Source organism: Scyliorhinus torazame, chromosome 15 (assembly GCF_047496885.1).
Source record: "Scyliorhinus torazame isolate Kashiwa2021f chromosome 15, sScyTor2.1, whole genome shotgun sequence".
NCBI lineage: Eukaryota > Metazoa > Chordata > Chondrichthyes > Carcharhiniformes > Scyliorhinidae > Scyliorhinus > Scyliorhinus torazame.
In genome coordinates, this window is record NC_092721.1 from 16,361,304 (window position 1) to 16,378,333 (window position 17,030).

The 17,030-nt window shown below is 48.1% G+C and overlaps 1 protein-coding gene across 8 annotated transcripts in view; it reads right to left on the reverse strand.

Annotated features, from left to right (window-relative positions):
- Nucleotides 1-9,243, reverse strand: part of LOC140391534 (protocadherin-9) — an 864,147-nt gene extending 854,904 nt beyond the window's left edge. For 2 of the 8 annotated variants that reach the window (XM_072476116.1, XM_072476117.1), the window contains exon 1: nt 4,932-9,242. In XM_072476116.1, coding sequence (XP_072332217.1) covers nt 4,932-7,958 — 3,027 coding nt within the window. In that variant the 5' untranslated portion in view covers nt 7,959-9,242. Of the gene's footprint in view, nt 1-4,931 lie in introns of all 8 variants that reach the window. The other 6 variants (XM_072476120.1, XM_072476119.1, XM_072476114.1 and 3 more) reach the window with 5 other exon arrangements.
- Nucleotides 9,244-17,030: the final 7,787 nt, after the last annotated feature.

The following is a 17,030-nucleotide window of genomic DNA, read 5'->3' on the forward strand; positions in this document are numbered from 1 at the left end:
GATAAATTAAACAATAGTATAAAATAAATTTAATAATCAGGCTATACTTTATTTAGTACAGAAATCTGCAATCACAATATGTGCATACAATTTTAAATATAATAGTAAAAACAGCAATAAAATAAATACAAGTGTATCATAATTGGATATATTTAAATATACATTGTGATTCAAGCCAATGTCTGTGAATACTGTATAATAATATTTATAGGTTTGTCCTTACCAACACTGACATGACTATCTGACCCTTCACAGCAAGTCCCAAATGATTAGTGCTTTCAGATGCTGTGAAAATGTGCGGTGCCTGGTTACTGATAAGCACTTCTGCAAAACCTTCTCCAGCCACTCAGTGTGCCAGAGCTTAAGAGAGAAAAGCTGGCTCAAAGTACCCAAGAGCCAGGATCGGTAGCCGGTTTCAGCTCTCCCCTGCTCGAGCAGGGCTGAGGTGAAGCTGCTAAGATCTCCTCCTTATGCTTCTGCTGAGCTTCATTAATCCTTTCAACTCTTCGCCCCCCGCCCAATCTTCTGGGTCTGCTACGGACAGAATCCCTGATTAATACGATTCGGGGGAACTCCCTTGCTCGGCGAGGAGCAGCTTTTAAAAGAAGGGCATCTGCTCTAGCCCCCCGCCCAATCTTCTGGGTCTGCTACGGACAGAATCCCTGATTAATACGATTCGGGGGAACTCCCTTGCTCGGCGAGGAGCAGCTTTTAAAAGAAGGGCATCTGCTCTTTTCTTAGCCTTATTTTTACAGTAACAACAGTTGAACACTCCAACCAGAATTTTTTTTTAGCAAAAGCTGCATTTAGAAATAAAAAATATTTCGCAAACCCATTGGGTAATATCACACCAACATACGTAAGAACATATCCAACTGCATAAGGTAAATGCACATTTTGACTGTTCAATAGAGCATTTTACTGCATTCTCTAAAGTCTTAGCAATATTGATGCAGTTCTGTAATGATGCTGAAGGTGCTGCAGTTTCAAGAGAAACATCCAGGCAGAAGGGTGAAATAATTTCAGTTCCCACATCACTTTTTCCTGACAAAAGACCACTGGTAGATTTAAACACAGCAGGCATCAATTCATTGTCACAAGGACGTCCCCTATAAAGAGATATCCCAATTAACTGTGTCCCATAATCTTAAACGTGAGCAGCTGCTCCCTTTATCACATACGCTGGATAAATCCCTGTTTAGAGAGGCAGCATTCCAATCACAGAAGAAGCCAAGGAATGAGCACTATGTTTACAGATATCTCTTCAACATACTGGTCATGAATTTCTCCGACAACTTAAATGTGCACTTGGTCAATTTCAAGATGAATTTCGGGTGAGAGCCATCTTAACCCCTTTGAGAACTGACTTTTGCTCAGTTTTAACCATAATAAGTTTCCATCTCATACTTTTGGGAATACTGTGCGGAATTCTGCAAAAGAATAGAGCCCAATATTACTCTAATTATAGATCACTTGGAAAAAATTTGTCATTTCATAAAAAAAAACAACCCTAACCTGAATTTGGCTTTTCACCTTAATTTACAATTAAAAGAAGCAGGGATTCAAACCTGGCCCTGCCCAAACATTCACTGTCCTGTTTTATGCGCTCAATTTAACTCAAGGTTAGCTTTGCTAGGGTGAGAATGTAATGAAAATTGGAAGGAAGGTTTATGTCACAAAACGGCACCCTTACAAGTGGCACGTTAATGTAGCTTCCTGACCGAGAAAGAATGATTGAAGGCGTTTCTGGTGAGAATACTTAAAACGTCCTTGGACCAATAGTGCCAACTGGCGAGCACGGAATTGCAAAAGGTTCATTCCGCCCATCCTGTTGCTTCTGCTTAAATATTCTCACCGCTTCCTGGCCGATTGCAACCACCACCGTCTCTCATTCTCTCTCTCACTTCATTTTGTTAATTTGGTGTCCGAAGATATTTGAAAAATGTTGTATTAGCTGATGAAATGAATGTGAGTCCGATTCATTGTTCATTCTACGCGGATTAAGGATTTGAAAGCGGAATCTGTGCCCCCATTCCCTCATGTAGTGGAAGCAGACGTAATTTCCCATTTAAGCCTACGTTAAATTGATTAGGCTACGTATTTAAAAGAATATACTTTGTACGCGCCTCTTAAAATGGTGTAGACCACTGGCTTTCAATAATCTAACCCAGTTTACAATTTTGTCGGCCACGCAGAGAGCTGCTCGTATGGGTAATTCTAACAAAAAAATCTCAGTCTGCGACTGTGGAATGCACTCCTTAAAGTTGGTTCTTGTTTAGTTTCCTCAGTTTATGGCACTAACCTATGCTGCTTTTTTTTGCCCGTTCTACACCTTTACCTGTCACATTCACAAAGTCCAGCCTTTAAAATGCAGACCTGTCACATTTTAAACACTCACCTGAGAGTATCCAGCAGCTAAGGAAATGAACTAAGTGGCTTTTTGCAAGAGTGACAGACCAATCTACCATTTCAAAGTTACTTGGATCAAGTGACCGAATAATTCTGTTTTTCTTTTAAAAGAGTCTACATTGATAAAATGTTTAATTTGTGCTGTTGGATAACTTGATCATTGCAAGTGCAAAGAAAAAACCTTTGAATCTTACGAAGCAGACTGCATAATCCTCCCAAAAAATGGAATGCAAATTGCACTGAGTTAGTTCTGGTGCATAACTTTTAAGAAATTACAGGAATTCAAAAAAATCCGGACTTGGACGGTGCCACTAATAAAATCACTAGCCTCAAAAAAAATTTGAAACAGTCTTGGCTATAATATCATACAGGCATTTTGTCCTCCCTCGAAATGTCCGATGTAGATAATGATAGTTGTATTAACATTCGTGGCAAGTTTAAGGCAGTCTTATAGCTGATTATGATTCTCTCCATTGTAACTAAATTTTACTTTCTTTCCATTTAAAACACTACAACAAAACTCTGAGGAGTGTGATACCACTGCCTGCATTAGCAGTCTTTGCATATAGTTATATCGGTCAATGATACTTAAAAATGTACAGTTTAAGGACACTAAGTGCATGCCCCAAGCTTCCAATTTACTTTGATATCAATGTACAGTCTATTTAAGAACTTGACTTTCTGCTGTAATTGCAAAGTTGCGCTCTGCGTCATCTACAATTGTGCATAATTTCTTCAAGGCAAAACCTTCATTTTATAGAGCATGCTTACATGAATATATCATTTGCATTTATAATTGGGAGATTAACATGCTTCTTATGTCAAAATAACAGTCACCACTCAATATTTGTCAGTGAGCAGGCAACAATGTGCCGACCCAACAGAGTGGTCACGGGGAGTCGTGCGGGGATAAGTGGCAATTTTATGCAGACAGTAAAATGTTTTCCAAACCCAAGCACGTTGCAAATCGATTGCTTTTGCTGACAAAATTAGCCGTTTCTATTACGTTTTTTAAAACTACCCACGTTTTCCTTTTTTGTTAAAATGCTGCAGAAACCTGTGCGAATGATTCAGAAATATTTTGTTGCAGGTCAAATAACTGGAATGCTTGACCTCTCTGACATAACTGGGGAAAAAACAATCACTGCGCTGACTTTCACTTTGCAATCTGGGCATTTGTCTTTTATGAAAAGCACACTCTAGATTTCCACCGAGGAAATAGTAAACGCTATAATATTGAGGTAGAATTCCATGGCTGCATGGCCATGTTGTCAGAGAGAGCACAGTAACATGGATTAACCATGATGTATATATATTATGTTCTATTATATATAAGCATTATGTTTGGGTGCACAGGCAAACTCTCACTCCATGAGCTTAATCAAAATCACCGATTTTCTCTCAACCTTTGTCTATCACTTCACAACAGAAACTGAACATTCAAAATTAATGTTTTGACTGGAGATAAAGATATTCGGTGTGACTGAGCCAAATCGTATCAATATTTACTGCTTAAAGATGATCACTGATATAAGGTAATATAGCATTATATTGGGACTATAATCAGACCTTGAATATATTGCACATCATTGCATTTTCAATCAATTTTGAAAATCAATTTTTAATTCTTTTCTCCAATCTTGATTACTTTCACACGGATATAGACGAAATAATGTCCAGAAAGGCACACGGAATCAACAGTTTTCCTTATTGTGGAGGTGTATCTGAGACTGCAGACGAATCAAAATACTAGTGAACTCTACCCTACTGCATTCATCATCCACCAGAAGCTTACAGTCTGAAAATATTACAATATAGAGATGAAATAATTCATTAAGTTTCAAATGTTTTCCAAAGGTCTAGCTACACAAAAAATGCAACTGTTCTACTGGGGAAGAATAACTGGGAAAATAATCAGGTGCGGTTGTCCAATTGAGAAGCATTTATCTGCAATACCCCACTTCAGGTGCTTAGTTATTGTTTGGCTAGGTGAGTATGTATGGTAATAATATAAGGCACACCTTCCATAGGTCAACACTAAACAAAAGCTACAGATGCACGAATGTTCATCGGCAAATAACCATCAACTATCTGGTGTTTTCCGGTATAATCATCAGTCACCAACAGCCTTCCTTCTTTGCACCTTCCCCCACTATCTAGACTGTAGTTGGCATCTTGCCATTCATTAGCAGAAAGTGCTCCACTGCCATCTACAGGTCATGTTTCTTCCCTAATTCTTCAGATCCAAACAATTTGAAATTAGCTTCACTTAAATCTTTATTAGTGGGAAACTAAGAGGTCAAGGCAAACAATTAGTTGGCATGGGCAAATAATAAACTTTGTTGGTTTTCTAACCATCCCTACTGCTTGGGTGCTCGTGTTAATTTATTTCAGAACATAAAATTTTAATCTGCAATAGAATCATTTCTATAGATTTCTGCAGGCGATTGCCACTGCTGTGCTTTGCATTTGCCTGTGCTGCAAATTGTCAGCCTGAATGACCAATAAAAGCTTTTGGTTACCTGTCTGGTGTGCATTGGGCCCTTTGTCTTGAAGCCTCCTTGGGAGCTACACTCTGAGGCACTGAAGTGGTCTGAACTAGTGGAAGAGCGCTTCGACAGGGTGTCACAACCCCCAACGAAGGTGTTGTCCAGAGGGAGCTCCTGAATCACGTGATGCTTTTTCGCAGAAATGGGGGTATCTGGCTTTAGATGAAAGGAGGGCTGTGGAGAGCCAGATTTGTAATGCCTCGCGAGGTCTGGGCTGCTGGGTTTAAAGGTAGTCGGTGGTGTACTGCCCCAGTCAAACCGCCCTATAGTCTGCTCCTCCAACTCAGCTGGAAGAGTAATGGTCCCATTGATGGGTTCGTGCGCAGGGTCATCAGGTTTGGACTCCTCGATGGTAACAAAGTTTAGAAGAGAACTCTTTGGAGACTTTCTTTTCTTCCTTTTCTTCTTTTTGTTCTGCTTGCACTCCTGATTGGGAGACATCCATTCAGCGCCCTGCTTGTTCCTTTGTGTCGCTTTGAACCTCGAGGATTGGCGACACCTCACCAACACAGTAACGAAGATGACCACAATAACCACCATAGCCCCCGCCACTATGGCAATCATTATAGTAAGGTAGTCCTCATTTTGCCAGGGCTGGGTGCTATCTCCAATGTTCTTATCTAGGGGAGTCTCCATTGTCCTCCGTATTAACTCGTAAATGTAACTAGCATTGCTTACAGTGTCATTTACATACAGGTAGACAAGAACAAGGGTATGCAAGGGTTTAGGGTAGCCTAAATCGCTGATGTTGACCACCAAACGATGCAAGCCCTGGTCTGTAACAGTTGGCTTCTCCTCCAAGGTAATATTACCCGTCACAGGGTCAATTCGAAACAAACCCTTGCTATTCCCGCTAACAATGGTGTATTTGAGCTCTGCATTCATCCCAGTGTCAACATCCACTGCAAACACTTCTGCCACGACTGACCCAGGGATAGCAGAAAGAGGTACTAGTTTGAATGAAGAGTTTGAGGGTGGGTAGATTACAACTGGACTGTTATCATTGACATCTATGACATTGATTGTGACTTTGGCAATGGAGGTGCGGGCAGGTCTCCCCCTGTCTACAGCTTTGACTTCAAAGGTGTAGGAGCTTTGCTGCTCCCTGTCGAAGGAGACATTGGACCTTATTACACCACTCAGTGGATCTAAAATAAAATTAGCATTGTCGCCAACAACAGAAGCCATCACCTCCGCGTTCTCCCCAGCATCCATATCGGTGACGGTAATCACTCCCACAGTGCTGTACTTTGGCAGATTCTCTGACACAAAAAACTGGAAGTGGTTGTGGGTGAATTTTGGATTATTGTCATTCTCGTCCAGCACCGTGACGATCACTGCCGCTTGGCTCTGAAGCGGAGGGTTGCCACTGTCCCTGGCAGTCACCGTGAAAATGTAACGTTCTTGTTCCTCCCGGTCGAACACTCTCGAAGCGGTCAGCACCCCAGTCTTGCGATCCAAGTCAAAGAAAGACGCGTTGGGCCCAAGCTGGTAAACAATCTCGGCATTCTTGCCGCTGTCATCGTCGGTAGCGCTGATGGTGGTCAAGTAGAGGCCGCGGTGGTTGTTTTCCGGGACCGAGAGCTCAATGACGGGCTGGCTAAATACCGGCGGGTTGTCGTTCTCATCTTCCAACTTCACCTTCACCAGAGCGCTTTGGTTCAAACTGGGCTTGCCCGAGTCTGAGGCTACAATCCTGAAGCTGTACTCTTTCGTGCCCTCATAGTCCAGGAAGGCAGAGGTCTCCAGTAGATATTGGTTGTCATACACTGCCTTCAGGTGGAAGGGCACTTCTTTCTCAATGTAGCAGACCACTTTCCCATTCACGTCAGTGTCCTTGTCGGAAACGGTGATCAGTGCTATCTTGGTGTTGATGGGGTCCTTCTCGGACAGGTACACGGTGCCATTGATGGGGCTGATGATGTAGCGAATGTCGATGCCAGGCGGGTTGTCATTGACATCGGTAACATTGATGATGACCGTAGCCCTGGCAGGACTGGAGCTGCCGTCGGTGGCCAGGATGGTCATTTTGTGGATGGCCGTCTCCTCCCGGTCCAGGGACCGCTGCACGGTGATGAGCCCTAGGGTGCTGTTGAGGGCAAAGTGCCTGCGGACGGCCGGAGGGGTCTGGGGGCTGAAGAGGTAGCGGATCTCAGCGTTCGAGCCCACGTCGGCATCGGTGGCATGCAGCTGGATGACCGAGGTGCCCAGGGGGGCATCCTCAGGGATGTGTGCCTCCAGCTGGCTCTCCCTGAACACCGGCTTGTTGTCGTTCACGTCGCTGATGGTGATCTGCAGGATAGCAGTGCTGGATTTCTGCGGGCTGCCCCCATCCTGCACCTTGATCTTCATCACGTAGGTGTCCTTCTGCTCGCGGTCCAGGCTCTGCTGCACGATCAGCTGGGGCCACTTCTCGCCCTCGGGGGTCTCCACCATGTCCAAGCCCAGGATGCCCTGGCCATTGAGCAGCTGGTAGTGCTGCACCCCGTTGGAGCCGGTGTCCGGGTCGGTGGCCGAGGGGATGGGGAAGCGGCTGTTGCTCAGGGTGTTCTCCGGGATGGAGATGTTGATGACGGGCGAGGGGAACATGGGCGCGTTGTCGTTCACGTCCCGCACGAAGATCTTGACCTTGATCAGCCTGAAGTGGTCGTTGGGCAGCACCACCACCTCGATCTCGAAGAAGCACTCGCTGTCGGTGTAGGTGCCCGAGCACAGGCTCTCCCGGTCCACCCGGCTGGAGGTGGTGAAGATGTCCCCGGTGCTGCTCGACACCCGCAGCAGGGGCACCTCGCCCGCCTTGGACACCAGCCGGTAGATCAGGTTGGCCCCCGCGCCGCTGGCCAGGTGCGAGGGGCTCAGGTCCTCGGGGATGCTGCCCACCAGCACGTTCTCGGGCAGCTCCTCCTGGATGGTGTACACCAGCTCCTGGGCCAGAGCCGAGTCCAGGGTCAGGCAGGCGGCCAGCGCGAAAAACAGGTACAAATCCCGCAGGTCCATCATTGCAGGCCGGCCAGGGGGAGACAAGCAGCACCCACTTCCCAACTGCAGAGGAGGAATTCACAACACACACCTCCTCTTACAATCCAAACCTCTTTTCACAATCCCAGAAGATATTTTACAATCCAGACCCTCTTCTGTTTGACAATCCGGACCTTTGACAATCCAAACCTCTTTTGCAATCCAGTCCTTCTTGTCTTTTGCAATCCAGACCTTCTCCTTATCTTTGACAATTCAGACGTTGCTCTCTCTGTCTGTCTTTTAAAATCCAGACCTTCTTGTCTTTTGCAATCCAGACCTTCTTATCTTTGACAATTCAGACGTTGCTTTCTGTCTGTCTTTTAAAATCCAGACCTTCTTGTCTTTTACAATCCAGACCTTCTTCTGTTTGACAATCCAGACTTTTGACAATCCAAACCTCTTTTGCAATCCAGTCCTTCTTGTCTTTTGCAATCCAGACCTTCCCCCCTCTCTCTGTCTTTTACAATCCAGTCCTTCCTCTCTTTCTCCCTCTCTCTCTCTCTCTTACTCCGGAGGAAGCAGATATTCAGTCTTCAGCCGAGACACATCCCTGCGTCCATCGCCGTTGCAAGTAACTTTGCTTTATTTTCTTTATTTATGATCAATCGCCCCTCTTCCCCCTTGGAAGATTTGTGCAGGGAAGAGACAAGCCAATCCTGTGATTCTCTCTCAGTCTCTCTCGCCTCCTGTTCGATGTTATATTTACAATGCACGGTGCACAGAGCCGCCAGATGCTTCCCGATCCCCGTCACAGTCTGTAAAATCTTCTTTGCACCGCACGACCGGCTGAAACTGTATCATTCTCTCTCTCTCCTTTTTCAGATCTATAAGAACAAGCGTAGCTTCAGTCCAACGGAGAGGCAGTAGTTTGCAATGATCCCCACTATTGCGACAGTTTGCATATTGCAACAGAAGTTGCGAGGTTACAGCAGCAGCCTCTCCACCCAGCAGCTGAATCGTTCTGTTTCATTTCCCCCTCTCCTCGCTTTAAATCCCGTTTCCTTCAAACGCTGGTTCTCTGAACCCTCTGCACCATTTGCCATTCCACCAAAGCCACACACAAAAAAAAAAATAAAGATTGCAGCAAAGAAGTTAAGGGGTGGTGGAGCTGTGACGAGGTGCAGAGGGAGTTTGAATCACCTCTTTCCCCCCCACCTCTCCTTCTCCACCTCCGTTCTTTAATCCCCCTTCTTTTCACACACATCCACGTCTCTCCACTGGATCTTCTCCCCAACTCTCAATCAGAAGTGAGTATAGTCCTCCTGGTGCCTCCTCCCCTCCTCTCACTCTGCTCCCCATCCACCCCCACGCTCGCATTGGCTGCCCCGCTGCCTGTCACTGGGAAGCCGGGCAGACAGCCCATTGGAGCAGGGGACTGTCAATCCTCAGCTCTTGGCCTTGAAAGTTGAGCAGAATTCCTAATCAGCTGCCAGGCTGACGTAAAGCATCATCGGCAGCGAGTGAGAGGCAGGGTTTGCAGAGAGAGAGAGAAAGACACACACACTCTTACTGACTTGCACTGTTCCGTTCTCTCCCGTTCAACTGCATATTCACAGGAAACACACACCAGAAATAATTCACTGGATGGTAAAAATAAAACAGGTATCAGGCATTCAATGGTTGCAATTTCTTCACCCGCACGAGGTGAAATCGGCTACCTTCATAAACTCTGAAGGAATCAGATTGGACTGGACAGGTCCACTCTGGGTCTCTAGCTGCAGAGATTGACAAAACTATGGAGTCCCCTCCCCGCCACAGCAGCAGCAACTTTCTGGTTTTATTTAAAATTTCCGATTTCCAGCATCCGCAGTATTTTGCTTTGACCTCATGAGAGTGACTGGGATTATTCAGATCAGGTGCCTTTGAGGAGACTTTGGAGACGCGAGGGAGAAGGCGCCAGAAGGATAGGGAGAGATGGCGCAAGGGGGTGAGGTGGTGCAGAGGGTGAGGTGGGCAGAGGGTGAGATGGTGCAGAGGGAGAGGTGGTGCAGAGGGCGAGGTGGGCAGAGGGAGAGATGGGCAGAGGGAGAGGTGGTGCAGAGGGAGAGGTGGTGCAGAGGAAGAGGTGGGCAGAGGGAGAGGTGGTGCAGAGGGCGAGGTGGGCAGAGGGAGAGATGGGCAGAGGGTGAGATGGGCAGAGGGAGAGGTGGGCAGAGGGAGAGATGGTACAGAGGGTGAGGTGGGCAGAGGGTGAGATGGTGCAGAGGGAGAGGTGGGCAGAGGGAGAGGTGGTGCAGAGGGAGAGATGGTGCAGAGGGTGAGATGGTGCAGAGGGAGAGGTGAGCAGAGGGTGACATGGGCAGAGGGTGAGGTGGGCAGAGGGAGAGATGGTACAGAGGCGAGGTGGTGCAGAGGGTGAGATGGGCAGAGGGCGAGATGGGCAGAGGGAGAGATGGGCAGAGGGAGAGATGGTGCAGAGGGCGAGGTGGGCAGAGGGTGAGATGGTGCAGAGGGTGAGATGGGCAGAGGGTGAGGTTGGCAGAGGGAGAGATGGTGCAGAGGGTGAGGTGGGCAGAGGGCGAGGTGGGCAGAGGGAGAGATGGTGCAGAGGGTGAGAGGGTGAGGTGGGCAGAAGGTGAGATGGGCAGAGGGTGAGGTGGGCAGAGGGAGAGATGGTGCAGAGGGTGAGAGGGTGAGGTGGGCAGAAGGTGAGATGGGCAGAGGGTGAGGTGGTGCAGAGGGAGGGGTGGTGCAGAGGGTGAGATGGGCAGAGGGAGAGGTTGGCAGAGGGAGAGATGGTGCAGAGGGTGAGATGGTGCAGAGGGAGAGGTTGGCAGAGGGAGAAATGGTGCAGAGGGTGAGGTGGGCAGAGGGCGAGGTGGGCAGAGGGTGAGGTGGGCAGAGGGAGAGATGGTGCAGAGGGTGAGGTGGGCAGAAGGTGAGATGGGCAGAGGGTGAGGTGGTGCAGAGGGAGGAGTGGTGCAGAGGGTGAGATGGGCAGAGGGTGAGGTGGGCAGAGGGAGAGATGGTGCAGAGGGTGAGATGGTGCAGAGGGAGAGGTGGGCAGATGGTGAGGTGGGCAGAGGGAGAGGTGTGCAGAGGGTGAGATGGTGCAGAAGGAGAGGTGGGCAGAGGGTGAGATGGGCAGAGGGTGAGGTGGGCAGAGGGAGAGATGGTGCAGAGGGTGAGATGGTGCAGAGGGAGAGGTTGGCAGAGGGAGAGATGGTGCAGAGGGTGAGATGGTGCAGAGGGAGAGGTTGGCAGAGGGAGAGATGGTGCAGAGGGTGAGGTGGGCAGAGGGCGAGGTGGGCAGAGGGTGAGGTGGGCAGAGGGAGAGATGGTGCAGAGGGTGAGAGGGTGAGGTGGGCAGAAGGTGAGATGGCAGAGGGTGAGGTGGTGCAGAGGGAGGAGTGGTGCAGAGGGTGAGATGGGCAGAGGGTGAGGTGGGCAGAGGGAGAGATGGTGCAGAGTGTGAGATGGTGCAGAGGGAGAGGTGGACAGAGGGTGAGGTGGGCAGAGGGAGAGGTGGGCAGAGGGTGAGATGGTGCAGAAGGAGAGGTGGGCAGAGGGTGAGATGGGCAGAGGGTGAGATGGGCAGAGGGAGAGATGGTGCAGAAGGAGAGGTGGGCCGAGGGTTAGATGGGGCAGAGGGTGAGATGGGGCAGAGGGTGAGGTGGGCAGAGGGTGAGGTGGGCAGAGGGTGAGGTGGTGCAGAGGGTGAGGTGGTGCAGAGGGTGACATGGGCAGAGGGAGAGATGGTACAGAGGGTGAGGTGGGCAGAGGGTGAGGTGGTGCAGAGGGTGAGGTGGGCAGAGGGAGAGAAGATGCAGAGGGTGAGATGGTACAGAGGCGAGTTGGTGCAGATGGTGAGATGGGCAGAGGGCGAGATGGGCAGAGGGAGAGATGGGCAGAGGGAGAAATGGTGCAGAGGGCGAGGTGGGCGGAGGGTGAGATGGTGCAGAGGGTGAGATGGGCAGAGGGTGAGGTTGGCAGAGGGAGATATGGTGCAGAGGGTGAGGTGGGCAGAGGGCGAGGTGGGCAGAGGGTGAGGTGGGCAGAGGGAGAGATGGCGCAGAGGGTGAGAGGGTGAGATGGGCAGAAGGTGAGATGGGCAGAGGGTGAGGTGGTGCAGAGGGAGGGGTGGTGCAGAGGGTTAGATGGGCAGAGGGTGAGATAGGCAGAGGGAGAGATGGTACAGAGGGTGGGGTGGGCAGAGGGTGCAGAGGGTGAGGTGGGCAGAGGGTGAGATGGTGTAGTGGGTGAGGTGGGCAGAGGGAGAGATGGGGCAGAGGGTGAGATGGGCAGAGGGTGAGATGGGCAGAGGGTGAGATGGGCAGATGGAGAGTTGGTGCAGAGGGTGAGATGGTGCAGAGAGCGAGATGGTGCAGTGGGAGAGGTGGTGCAGAGAGAGTGAGATGGGCAGTGGGGTGAGATGATGCAGAGGGTGTGAAATGGGCAGAGGGGGAGAGATGGGCAGAGGGGGTGGATGGGCAGAGGGGCTGACATGGGCAGAGGGAGTGGCCGGGCAGAGGGGGTAAGATGGGCAGAGGGGGGAGATGGGGAGAAGGGCTGAAATGGGCAGAGGGAGGGAGATGGGCAGAAGGGCTAAGATGGGCAGAGGGGCTGAGATGATTCGTATGGAGTATATCTCCGGCATGGTTGCGTTGAGGAAGGCTCTCTATCTTGCTTCTAGTGGTGTAAATCTCATGCAACATTGCACTATTTTTAAAATAGATATTTCACCACATAATTGACAAGTGAAATTTGAATATCAAGCCGAAGTTATTGAGGTTATTAATTCGCACATGGACAATGCTCATTAAAATCCGTTACTTTCACCCGAACAGAAATGGATCCGCTTCAATGAATTGCACGAAAGTAAAATACCCGCTGATGGTACTAAAATACAGTTTTTTCATTGCAAGTAAGGGAATTGGTGTGTGGCTACCTGGGGAACAGTGTCTCAGGCAGCAGTAGCCCCCCTCCTCCTGCCCGAAGGCTTGGAATCATCCATACATTAACTGAATAATTCCCAACAATTGTGCCCAGGGTTAGTTCTGTATCGCTGGAGAGCCGAGGAAGAATGCGTGTCCCTGGTCATCTGGGCTTGCAACAGGAGCCTGTACCTCTCACACACCCTTTGCCCCCGGCCGCAGTGCCGGTCATGTGTCCGTTGCTGCCATGCTCCGCTTTTGGGATGGAGCAATGAGGTCTGTCGACTGACGGCGTCTGAAATCCGGGAGTGATTTGTAAGTGGAGAAGGCAGAACACAGAAGTCAGCCCATCCAGTAACCAGGCTCTGAATGAGCCGGAATTATGGCAGTTCCTTCTGTATTACAACCAGTTCCTCTGCACGCATCCAGTATTGAACAGAAGCTCACAAATGTGGAGAGACTGTTTTCAAGGAATAATTCCAGTCCCCGTTTACAATGGGGAGCTATAATCAGGCGCTGGTCCCCACAAAACTATTTTTCATTCACTATTTGAACTAACTTTCTGAGCCCCAATACACAACGTTAAGATGGAAGCCTTAACAGAAGTTTTGCAGATTATTTGGGAAGAACTTTTACATGAAAAAAAAACCCCAAAATCTAATCTCGTTGAAGTTTCAAAAAACAATAAAAGTCAGACTGAGCTTGATCCATCAGGGAATTGAATGGTTTCAATCCACACGGTGCTCACAGCACCGTGGCTGCAATTGCCATAATGGATCGCTTGAGCCTGGAGTCCAACCCTGCCTGGTTGAGACCCCTCAATCTTCTCTTAGTAAGTGGGGGCTAGAGAGCGAGAGACTGCGACCTCAGCCATCTGGTGCCCCGAGATGTCTAGACAGAGGCAACCACTGTCCAGTGTAACTGGCAGAGCGAACAAGGATTTCTTTTTTTTTGGGGGGGGGGGGGGGGGTGGATGTTGGAATAAAAAGCAACTGGCAGCAGCTTCACAACATTAGGGGAACGGCACGGAAACAAAAATAAGTGGTTAAATAAGCGTCAAGCCAAGCATTTGGCGTGACTTGTCTTATTATGGTCAAATGCAGCATAGGTCTTGAAACAATCAAACCATTAAATGGGCAAAGTGTTATTTTTGCTGTTGAACCCATCAGTGGGTTAACAAATCGTCCCAGCACAGGGGGCAACTATTGGTGCACAGAAGATGTGCAGGATAGGTGGATTGGCCATGCTAAATTGCCCCTTAATTTGGACAAAAAATAAATAAATAAAATAATTGGCGACTCTAAATTTTAAATAAATAAATCAGTACAATGAGGGGTAACTTTCATTAGTTCTGAGTTGAAAGGAGTGAATTAGGGCCCAGCAGTGGGAATCAGCTTATGTGTCACCTCTCCAACGAAAACGCTGATGTCTCTCACACCACACACACCCTTTCAGGAGTAACGAGGATATGTAATCCGGCATATTACCCCCTTTGAAGATATCCAGAGGAATTTGCACAGGAATTTATTATTTTTTGGGGGGCGGGGGGGGGGGGGGGGGGGGGGCGGGGGAGGAGTGAGTTCAGTGCATTGTGATGACATTGTGCTGGGAAATATGGTGAATGTCTCAGAAAAGGAACATTGAGTCGCTGCTTTAGTCAAGCCTGCCATCTAGAGGGGCTTTTATTTCACAGCAGCCCGTCCAAATACAAGCAAGTCTCCAGCTTTTTCCGCTCTCTACCCGTACGGTGAGCCTGGACGGAATTTGCACTCTGCCACACCGCACTGCTGTGTCCTTAAAATTCAGTGCAGCCAGTGGCTGTCAGCACATCTCAGACCAACTGGGCAAGGAAACCAGCTCAATGTTGTCAGACTCCAGTAAAAATCAGTGCTGCTGGAGTTCTAGTTTAAGGTTTACAGGACCAGTTGGGATACGATTTACTGGTACCCCTGGTGACTGCCCCCCCCCCCCCCCCCGCAAAGTGGGGGGGGGGGGGGGGGGGGAGTCAGGTCACTTTTGAAACTATCTTCATCCAAACGGGAGTCTGCCAGATAATAATGTAATAGCTGATCTTGGACCTCATCTCCACTCCCCCCACCCCCGAACCTCACAGCACCTTAGAGTTCAAAACTCTATGGATCTCAGTCCTGAATGTGCTCAGTGACCACCATTGGAGAGTTCCAAAGATTCACAGCCCGCAGGTGAGAGGGATAGGCCAGAACTCTATTGGCTGAAGAGTATGACTTTGCTGGTGTGAAAATTGTTGGAAACCATTCTCGAGAGACAGGGTAAGTGAGAGTCACTTGAAAGGCATGGATTGATCAGGGATAGCCAGTGTGGTTTTGTTCCTGGAAGATCGTGCTTTATTACCTTGATTGAATTTTTTGAGGAAGCCGCGAGGAGGATTGACGCCGGCAGTGGATGTTGTCTGCATGGATTTCAGTGAGGCATTTGACAAGGTGCCACATGGCAGACTTCTCAGAAAAGTGAGAGCTCATGCGATACATGGGGAAGTGGCAGGTTCGATCCAAAATTGGCTCAGTGACATGAAATAGGGGGTAATGGTCGAAAGATATTTTTGCGAATATAAACAGTTTTCAGTGGTGTTGTTGAGGTCCTTGCTGTTTGTTGCATACATTAATGATTTAGACTTCAATGTTATTGGGAAATTTGCAGATGGCACGTGTAGTTGATAGTAAAGAGGATATTGTTGACTCCAAAATGATATCAAAGGTTTTCCTGAGTGGGCATAGAAGTGGAAAGTGGAATTCAATTGGAAAAATGTGAGGTAATGTCTTTGGGGAGGGTAAACAAAGCAAGGGCATGTGCAATAAAGGGGAAGATATTGAGAGGGGTTTAGGAAATGAGAGATCTTGAAGTGCATGTCCACAGATCCTTGAAGGTGGCAGGACAGGTGGATAAAGTGGTAAAGAAAGCAGATGGAATGTTTTCCTTCATGGGGCAAGATATTGAACACAAAAGCAGGGATGTGTTGATCGGACTGTAACGCTGGTTAGGTCACAGCTGGGGCTTTGTGTACAGTCCTGGACACCACATTACACACAGGACATAATTGCTCTGGGGAGAGGACAGCGGAGATTCACAAGAACGTTGCCACGGCTTGAAAACTGCAGCTATGAGGAGAGATTGGATAGGTGAGGGTTATTTTCCTTGGAACAAATAAAGCTTCAAGTGGTAGCCTGATTGATGTTTGCAAACTTACGAGGGGTCTAGGCAGATTAGGTGGGAAGGATTATTTCCCCTAGCTGAGGGGTAAATTACCGGGGTGCACAGTGAAGGATTAGGGGGGACATGAGGAGAAACTTTTTCATCCAGAGAGTGACTGACACCTGGAATTCATTGTCTAAGTTGATGGTTGAGGATGAAATGCTCAACTCCTTGAAGAGATAACTGGATCTACATCTGAAGCGCTGCAACCTGTAAGGCTATGGACCAAGTGCTGGAAAATGGGATTAACATGAACGGGCAGTTTCATTTTTCTCTTTTTGGCTGGCACAGAACAATGGACTGAATGGCCTCTGTCTGTGCTGTAACTTTTCTTTGGCACTAGAGAGTGAACAAACACCTCCTTATCCTGAGGCGATGTTAGCTAGTTCTCCAGGCCGGGAAACAACCTCTCCGCAATAAAATTAGTTGAAGTGAAGTGGATATTTAACTACAAATAAAGCTGCGGGTGTGTCAATGATTCCAGGTCTGTAAGACAATACAATATCAATGGAGAATTAAATGTAGAAAGCTGTAAATGTGCAATGAGAAGAACAGAGCTACGTTTCAAGGCCTTTCATAAAAATTGGTTTCAGCAGACACATGTTAAACATGAGAAGGGAAACTGAAAACGAAGAAGGCAAAAAAATAGATGAAGGGAAATCCCATCAGAGAGAAGAGCAAGGTAGGCATTCCTCAAATAGAGGTGGCAGCAGATTAACCGCTGATAAAAAACATCAAACGCTCCTCTCCTGATGCCCAGTTTCCCTCGTGTTCAGCTTGCCTGTAATACAGAAATGCAGACTTAACAACTTTATTTGAAATTACAACAACAACGTCCGAGGCAGTTCGCAGAGGGTTGCTAAACAACACTTGATAGTTAACCACAAATGGGACAGGTGACGAAAAGCCTGGTCAAAGTGGGAGGTTTTAAGCAGTGCCTTAAGAAAGGAAG